Source organism: Crocodylus siamensis, chromosome 6 (assembly GCF_052110815.1).
Source record: "Crocodylus siamensis isolate JL-2025a chromosome 6, ASM5211081v1, whole genome shotgun sequence".
In the NCBI taxonomy this organism is placed as follows: Eukaryota; Metazoa; Chordata; order Crocodylia; family Crocodylidae; genus Crocodylus; species Crocodylus siamensis.
This window is the reverse complement of record NC_143400.1, coordinates 23,618,367-23,626,703: the sequence shown is the minus strand read 5'-3', so window position 1 is coordinate 23,626,703 and position 8,337 is coordinate 23,618,367. Positions and strand designations below refer to the sequence as shown.

Below are 8,337 nucleotides of genomic sequence, written 5' to 3'. Positions count from 1 at the left end.
CTTTTCTGGAAACCTGGAGCCAGGCTTGAGGTACCTTCCTGACTGCTGAAGGGAACCCAAGCATCCGGGCTGACCCACCCTGACTAGCTGCCTAAGAAGACTGGGAGGGAATCCTGGCATCTGGGTTCCCTCCAGCCCTCGGCCCCCGTTCCCCTCCCGGCCTGTCCAGGCCTCGGCTCACACGACCGCCCCTTGACCCTACTCTGCTCCCAAAGAACCCAGGTGTCCAGTCTCACTGCTGTTACCCGGGACCCCACTTACCTTCAAGAAATGGGGGAGAATCCCAGCCCCTGCCCTTGCCCACTAAGTTGCAATCCCTAGCTGTGTGCCGCAAGGGTTACTTCACTCCTGTTTCCTGTCTTACGGGGATGTGGGATAGGAAGATAAAACTGTTCTTCCTGTGTTGGCCAATCTGCAGCCTCAGAGGAGCTCAGAGCCCAGTGCGAGCGGAGAGGACCAGGGACACCCAGTAGGTAATGGCTGAGGGCAAGGGAGCTCTGGACACCCGGGTTCTCTCCCCACTCTGGGGGGAGTGAGGGCTGGGGGGGTTAGAGGAAGTGGGGCTGGGAGCCTGGACACTTGGGTTTTCCCTTGTGGGGGGCAGGTTGGGGAGTGAGAGCAAGCGGGGTCTGGTAGTCTGGATGCCTGGGTACTCTCCAGCTCTGGGAGGGGTGTGGGGACTGGGGGGAGACAGCAGGGATCCAGGACACCTGGGTTCTCTCCTACATCACGTAGGGGAATAGGGGCTCCATGGGCTAAAGGTGCCAGGAGACCTGGGTCCTATGACAGCTCAGTGGAGGGAGGAGGTATGGAGGGCGGGTCTTGGAGGGCGTGAGAGTGGTGGGATAGGAACCCCTTGGTCCTACACCAGCTCTGGGTGGGCAGAGGTCTGGCGAGGTAAAGCACAGTGCCCGGACACCTGGGTTCTCTCTGAGATTGGGGAGGAGCGTGGCACCTGTTTGGGCACAGCAGAGTGGGGCTAGGATCCTGGATGACACCTGGTTCTCCCTCAGCTCTGGGAGGTGAATAGGGCTTGGTGGGTGATCCCTAGACTGAGGCAGCCTGGACACCTGGGTCCTATTCTCATGGGGCCATGGCTGAAAAGGTAAAGCTAGTCACATTGCCTCCTTCACAAAAAAGGAACTGCTGGCTGGTTGGGCTGAGCTGGCCCCTACTTCCCCTCTCCCCCTTCACACCACAGCTGCTTTCTAACTGCCAGTTCTCACACCCCACCCAGAGCAAGGGAGAACCCAACCTCTCCCCCTTCACCTGGGCCTGCACCTGGGCAGACATCTCAGATGTCCCATACTCAAGTTACTTGCTGAGGTATGGAGGATGGGGCTGAAGATATTGTGACCTTCAGGAATGGAAGGATCAACCGTCTCTCAAGTGCAGTGCAAAGGGCTGAGAACCCAGGTGTCCTCTTTTCCCATAGCCAATGGTCATAGAAAACCTGGGGGCTCCTGGCTAGAGGGTCTTGCCCCTCTGCTCAGTCTGACACCTTGATGGGTTGGCCCCCATGGACCTGGGAGGGCTTCACTTGCCTTTGGAGTGGAGAACATGGATCCCTGGAGGGGATTTGAACCTGTTCCTTCCTAGCCTGTCAGGGGCAGGACCTGGGTGGAGGCCTCAGCCCCCAGCTTGACCTGAGGCAAGTCCAATGGTGGTGTTCATGCCTTGGCAAAGTGTATGATCATTGAGTGAGAGATGGATCCTTAGGCTGGACAACCTATTGTCTGGTTTGCTTCAGAAGGGACTGTGCCTTCTTGGAGCAAGGGGCTGGGACCTCCTGAGGGACCTATCCCAAAGTCTCTATGATGCTTGCTTGAGGCCTGGAGGCATGTAATGAACAATTAGTCTTCTTCAGGTGAGGACAGAGCCAGGGACAGCTCCCACCGGCATGGAGACCTCAAGCCCTACCAGCTCCCCAGGCACTGACAATGCCCCTGACAGGCTTACGAGGGGCATTCACATCTTCACCATGATCATCTACAGCATTGCCTTCCTGCTGGGTGTGACAGGAAATGGGCTGGTGATTTGGGTCACAGGCTTCCACATGAAGCGAACAGTCAACACCATATGGTTCCTCAACTTGGCCATAGCGGATTTTATCTTCACCTTCTTCCTCCCCTTGAGCATCACCAGCATAGCTATGAACTTCCACTGGCCATTTGGGAGAGCCCTCTGCAAACTCAATGCGGGATTGGCTTCCCTCAACCTTTATGCCAGTGTCTTCTTCCTCACAGTCATCAGCATGGACCGCTGTGTCTGCGTGGTGTTTCCTGTGTGGACGCAGAACCATCGTCAGCCCCGCCTAGCCTCACTGGTGGCCTTGGGCACCTGGATCCTGTCCTTGGTCCTTTGCATTCCCTACTGGTACTTCCGGGAGATAGATTACGATGACTCCAAGAATGTCACCTACTGCTACAAGGAGTTTGACACAGCTGGGGAGGAGGCCACAGAGGAGGAGTGGAAGCGGGTGACCACCTCCAACAGCCGAGCCACAGTCATCATCCGCTTCATCTTTAGCTTCATCATCCCCTTCTACATCATTGTCATCTGCTATGGGATCATTGTGGCCAAGCTCCTCACCAGCCAACTAGCACTCTCCAGCAAGCCCTTCAAGATCATTGTTGTGGTGATTGTGGTCTTCTTCCTCTGCTGGTTCCCCTTACATGTCTTCTCCTTCCTTGAGATGGATGACCTGCCTAAGTTTAGGACAGCCGTCTACATCGGCATGCCATTGGTTTCCAGCCTGGCCTTCATCAACAGTTGCCTCAACCCCATCCTCTATGTCTTTATGGCTCATGACTTCAAAGAGAAGCTACGGCACTCACTGTTCTTGGCCTTTGAGAAGGCCTTCACTGAGGATGCCCCCATAGTGGCTGCCCAGACTCAATCCACCTTGAAGTCAGACTCCCAGGCCTTATAGACTCCTCCTCTAGGCCTCTCCCATTCCCATTACTTCTGGGGTAGGAAGAGAAGTTGTCAACCAATAGACCTTCTCCTGCTGCCTCATCTCTGTGTTCTCCTGCAGCTTCATCTCCATGGAGATAGTAACAGTGGCCTGGTAGGAATTGTCCTAGGTCTCATCCTTGCTTTTCCAGGAAGAAACTTTGGTGTTGAACCTTTTCAGTCAATCAATGGGGCTCCATCTGAATGCTGATGGAATTTCTTACTACTATTGGATGTTTCTTCCAGCCCTTTCAAGCTACTTCCAGCCTCTACATATGCTCCTGTGATGTTACTCCAATGTTTTGTTTGTTAGCTTGATAAGACCCCATGTTCTGTAGCAGGAGAAGTGATTACCATATTTCCTGACATATGACCTTCATCTGTCCCTCAAAATTAGCTACTTATGGTGCATTTGCTTGCATATTTCATGGGCTTTACTGGCCAATGGTTTCTCATGTAATGATGCATTCTGGGATCACTCCCATCAGAGGTGTATTCTACCAGGAGGAGGAACCTTTTGGAGAAGCCTCTTTGGAGGCCTTGTTTCTTTTTTCCTTGAGATGGGTTTTGGGATCCACTAAGTCTTGTTGACTGTTGATGGAATAAAAGCAGCCAATAACAGTGAGTTTCTGATGGATGTCTGTTCATGTAACCAAGTAGCTAAGACAATAAGGAAGGTGCAGGGAATCCATGTGGTAGTTATGGGGATGGGGATGGGGATGGGGATGGCTGGAGCCCGATGACTCACAGTCCTTGCCTCTTATCAGCCCTAAATCATTGGCCAGCTGGGATGAGTCCAGCTAGCCACACCCTTCACCCTCCCAATTGGCTGGGTAGAGTCATCAGGGCTCCCATTACAACCCAGTTGGGCCAATCTCCCAACACCATCCAAGTCCCAGCAGCCAAGGAGTCACTTCCCCTTTTTCAGTTTTAGGGAAAACTCAGGGAATTCCCATTACCCATGGTGATTCCTTATTCGTGTCTGGAGCATGCCCAGGGAGGAACCCAAGCATCCAGGTCCCTCCAGCAGTGGTTAGAAGCCAAATCAGGCTTCTTCTTCTTCTCTGAGCAGAGGAGTTTTAGGAGACACCAAGAAAAAGAGGGAGGAGATGATGGGAGTGGGGAAGTGAGAGAGAATCTCCATGCCATGGTCTTGGCCACATGTTGCTCAGTCACATGTATCTCAGCAATGTAACAGACCATAGGATCATGGTAAATTTTAGCTACGAGGAATCTTAAGAGGTTACATCTAGTCCAGTCCCCTGATTAGGGCAGGATCACCCCTGAATCAACAATCCCAGCCATGTGTCCATCCAACCTGCTCTTGAAGATCTCCAAGGATGCAGATTTCACCTCATGTCTAGGTAGTCTGGTCCACTTCAAGGAGTTCCTTCTCATCTCCTTGGTTTCCCCTGCTGCAGCTTGAAGCCCTGTTGCTTCAAGTCCTGTCCCCTCTGGTCATAGAGAAAAGCCCATCCCCATCCTCTCTGTCATTGCCCTTCAGGGATTGGAAGACCGCAATCCAATCCCCACCTCAGTCTTCTCTTCTCCACACTCAGTGACCCTAGTTCTTCCAGCCTGGCTTCATCAGTTGTCCCTTTCAAGTCTCCTACTGAAAGGTGCCCACATCTGCAAGAAGGCAACTTGGAGTGGAGATTCTCCAACTTCAACTGAAGATGAAGCCATGGACTTCAGGTGGGGGGTGGAGGGAGGTGTAATATGGGGAGACCCTTGTCTCAACAGCCCTGTTGCTTCCAGGGATCAGTGAAGTTGTGCTACAGATGATCTGATACCTGGCTACCCAACCCAGTCTCTGGGTGATGTTTTCATGTTTTAGGTGGTTGTTGAGGGGTGTTTGGACAAGGACGGGTCCTCAGAGGTCAAAGATGGATTGTACCAACTTTAGTCTCAGCATAGGTGAGGGACTCATGATGGAGTCATCTCCAGGTGTCAACTGCCTTGTTCTTCTCCATGGATCTAATGGACCTTGTTAGACCCTGACTCCATGCAGTGCCCAACAACTAGGAAGACAATGGTCCAATTGCCCATGGATCCTGTTGCTCACTAGCTAGAGCACAGCAGGGAGCAAACACCAGCACACATTGCTCACAACAGCTTTTTGGGTATTAAATAGGTACTTTGCATCCGTTTTTCACCAGTCCCATGAGACAACCCTGCCCACTGCGAGACAAGGAGGCCCGAGTGAGGGAGATTCCTTACCATCCATCAAAGCTGACCTTGTAAAGGAACACCTAGAAAGGCTGGACACCTTCAAGTCAGCCGGCCCTGACAATTTATACCCCAGTGTACTCAAAGAGCTGGCAGTCATCGTAGCTCAGCCCCTGGCATGGATCTTTTGAGAACTCCTGGTGCTCTGAAGTGCCCGATGATTGGAAGAGGGCCAATGTGGTGCCTATCTTCAAAAAAGGGAGGGAAGTGGATCCAGCAAACTACAGACCCATCAGCCTGACCTCTATCCTGGGGAAGGTCTTGGAAAAGATTATCAAAGAGGCCATCCTTTACAGGCTAGCTGATAGCAATATCCTGAGGGATACCCAGCATGGATTTGTTGCGGGTAGGTCTTGCTTGACCAATGTAATTTCCTTTTATGACCAGGTGACCTATCACCTGGACAAGGGGGAAGAGATTGATGTCATATATCTTGACTTTAAAAAAGCCTTCAATTTGGTATCCCATGATCATCTCTTGGCAAAACTGGCTAACTACAGCCTTGGCCTTACCACGATCCACTGGCTCTGCGGCACGACCCAGAAGGTGGTGGTTGATGGAAGTCAATCATCGTGGTGAGCTGTGACCAGTGGAGTCCCTCAGGGCTCTGTCCTAGGGCCCTTACTTTTTAACATCTTCATCAATGATGTAGACATTGGTGTCAGAAGTGGACTGGCCAAGTTTTCTGATGACACCAAACTCTGGGGTAAAGCATCCACACCTGAGGACAGGCGGGTGATCCAGGCAGATCTTGACAAGCTCATGAAATGAGTGGATGAGAACCTAATGGTGTTTAACACCAAAAAATGCAAGGGTCTCAACCTTGGGAGGAAAAACCTGCAGCATCCTTATAGGCTTGGCAGTACTACACTTGTTAGCACTGCGGATGAAAGGGGCTTGGGGGTTATGGTTGACCACAAGATGAACATGAGCCTGCAATGTGATGCTGCAGCTAGTAAAGCAAGCAAAACACTGGCTTGCATCCATAGATGCTTCTCAGGCAAATCCCAGGACGTCATTCTCCCCTTGTACTTGGTCCTGGTGAGGCTGCAGCTGGAGTACTGTGTCCAGTTTTGGGCTCCACAATTCAAAAAGGATTTGGGGGAGCTTGAGAGAGTGCAGAGGAGAGCCACGCGCATGATCAGAGGTCAGGAAAACAGACCTTATGATGACAGGCTGAGAGCTTTGGGACTCTTCAGCCTGGAAAAGCGCAGGCTCAGAGGTGATCTGGTGGCCACCTATAAATTTATTAGGGGTATTCACCAGGGTCTGGGGGGATGTCTGTTCACCAGAGCACCCCAAGGGATGACAAGGTCGAACGGTCACAAACTTCTCTGTGACCGTTTTAGTCTGGACATAAGAAAGAACTTCTTTACTGTCCGAGCCCCCAAGGTTTACAATAGACTGCTGCTGGAGGTGGTTCAAGCACCCACTTTGAATGCCTTCAAGACACTTTTGGATGTTTAGTTTCCTGGGATCATATGATCCCTACTGACTTCCTGCGCCTGGGGCAGGGGGATGGACTTGATGATCCTCCGGGGTCCCTTCCAGCCTGAATGTCTGTGAAATTTATTCAGAATGGAGACAGCTTCGGGCCAACTCCCTCACCAATAGAATATGTGGAGCCACCCTGAACAACAGTTCTTTCCAATATCTATACACTTCAGTTTATACACATTAACATTTACCCTACCTTGTTCCACCTCCGGTTCCACCCATCTTTCCTCTCATCTCAAGCTCCACCTATATTTACTTCATTAACATGGACTTGCTTATGCATTTCCTTCATTTACGTGCCTCTCTGCTAAGAGCGCATGTGTAAGACCATGAACTCGGGCACTCTCAGTCACTTGCTGGTTCTTTCTTGTTCTTTTCTGATTTCATCACCATCTCCAAGGTTTGGCTTCTGTCTTATTTCCTGATAATAGCTGGTGGGTTGCATCTTGTTCTTCTTACACAATGGGCTCTAACACTACTTTGTGTAGAAAACCATTTGCCTAAGTATTTAAAAAGTTAGTTACTTTTAATATATCATCCAGCCTTGTGACAAGCAGCTTTTTGCTGAGACACAGCAAAAAGCCTTCATTCAGCTGCACACTCAGCACCCCCAGATTTCATATCATTACCCCAACATCTAAAATCCATTTCATTACCCTAACAGACCCACTCATCAGCTCTTAGCAGCATCACCCCCACCCCTTCCTTTAGTCCACAAAACCCTTCCTTTCTGCCCACCCTTCCTAACGTCAGATGCAGTAGATTGTTGCTGATAGAATCTCCTGCCCACTCTGTCCCCGAAGCCAGTTGGTCTCCAAACTGGTGGTACTCAGCTGGGGTGCGATGGGTGGATGGGAGCAGTGAGAAAGGGAATGCATGGATGGAAGGCTGGAATGATGGAATGGGGTTAATGGAAGAAGGGTGGATTGAGAGGCGAAACAGTGGGTGGGTGGATGGAGACGAGGGGGGGTGGAAGACTGGGTGTGGAGATAGAGGTAGGGGTGGCAGTGCTCAAGCTGGGCCATGCCAGCCCATCTGCCCTGTTCCCCGTCCCCCCAACTTCCCGGTCTCACTGCAGGGCATCATGTGCCCAGGGACTTTGTCAATCCACAGTTGTGACATGCAGCAGCCAAACCACTGCACTTGCTGAATCCCATTTCTGAGTCGTGTGATGCCACCCAGGACATGTGAGTTCTATTCCTGGCTATGGACTGAGGTGCGGGAGTAGTGGGTGAGAGAGAGCGTGGAGGGGAGGAGGGGTCTGGGCCTTGGCTCTGCCCTGAGCTCCAGGAATGGTATGGGGTCTGGTGGCTGAGAGCCATGGATTGTAAATCCACTCACCTGGCATGTCTTCAGCTCTGGGAGGGGAGCGGGGGCTGGGGGAGTGGAACAGGGTGGGTTACAAGCCTGGATGCCTGGGTTCCCTCCAGCTCTGGGAGGGGAATGGGTCCTGGGGAACAAATCCCTAAACTAGGATTGACTGGGGAACAAATCTTCTCTCTGGTCTTCTCCAGGTGAAGCCATTCCTGTTCTTCCAACCCATCCTCCTCCTCCTCCTCCTCCAACATGGTAGGTGTTGAATTACTTCTTCCCTCTGTGTTAGTGCCCTCCAAAAGTTCCCTGCCCTTTCCAGTAAGGCTGCAGTGAAGCAATGGT

General features: G+C 51.6%; 1 protein-coding gene across 1 annotated transcript; it reads left to right on the top strand.

Annotated features, from left to right (window-relative positions):
• Positions 1-413: 413 nt before the first annotated feature.
• LOC149861701 (chemerin-like receptor 1) lies at positions 414-3,561 on the top strand. The gene is made up of 2 exons (XM_090052050.1): positions 414-473; positions 1,868-3,561. The coding sequence occupies exon 2, from the start codon at positions 1,901-1,903 to the stop codon at positions 2,930-2,932; it is 1,032 nt and encodes a 343-aa protein (XP_089908176.1). The 5' UTR covers positions 414-473; positions 1,868-1,900; the 3' UTR covers positions 2,933-3,561.
• The last annotated feature ends 4,776 nt before the right edge of the window (positions 3,562-8,337 follow it).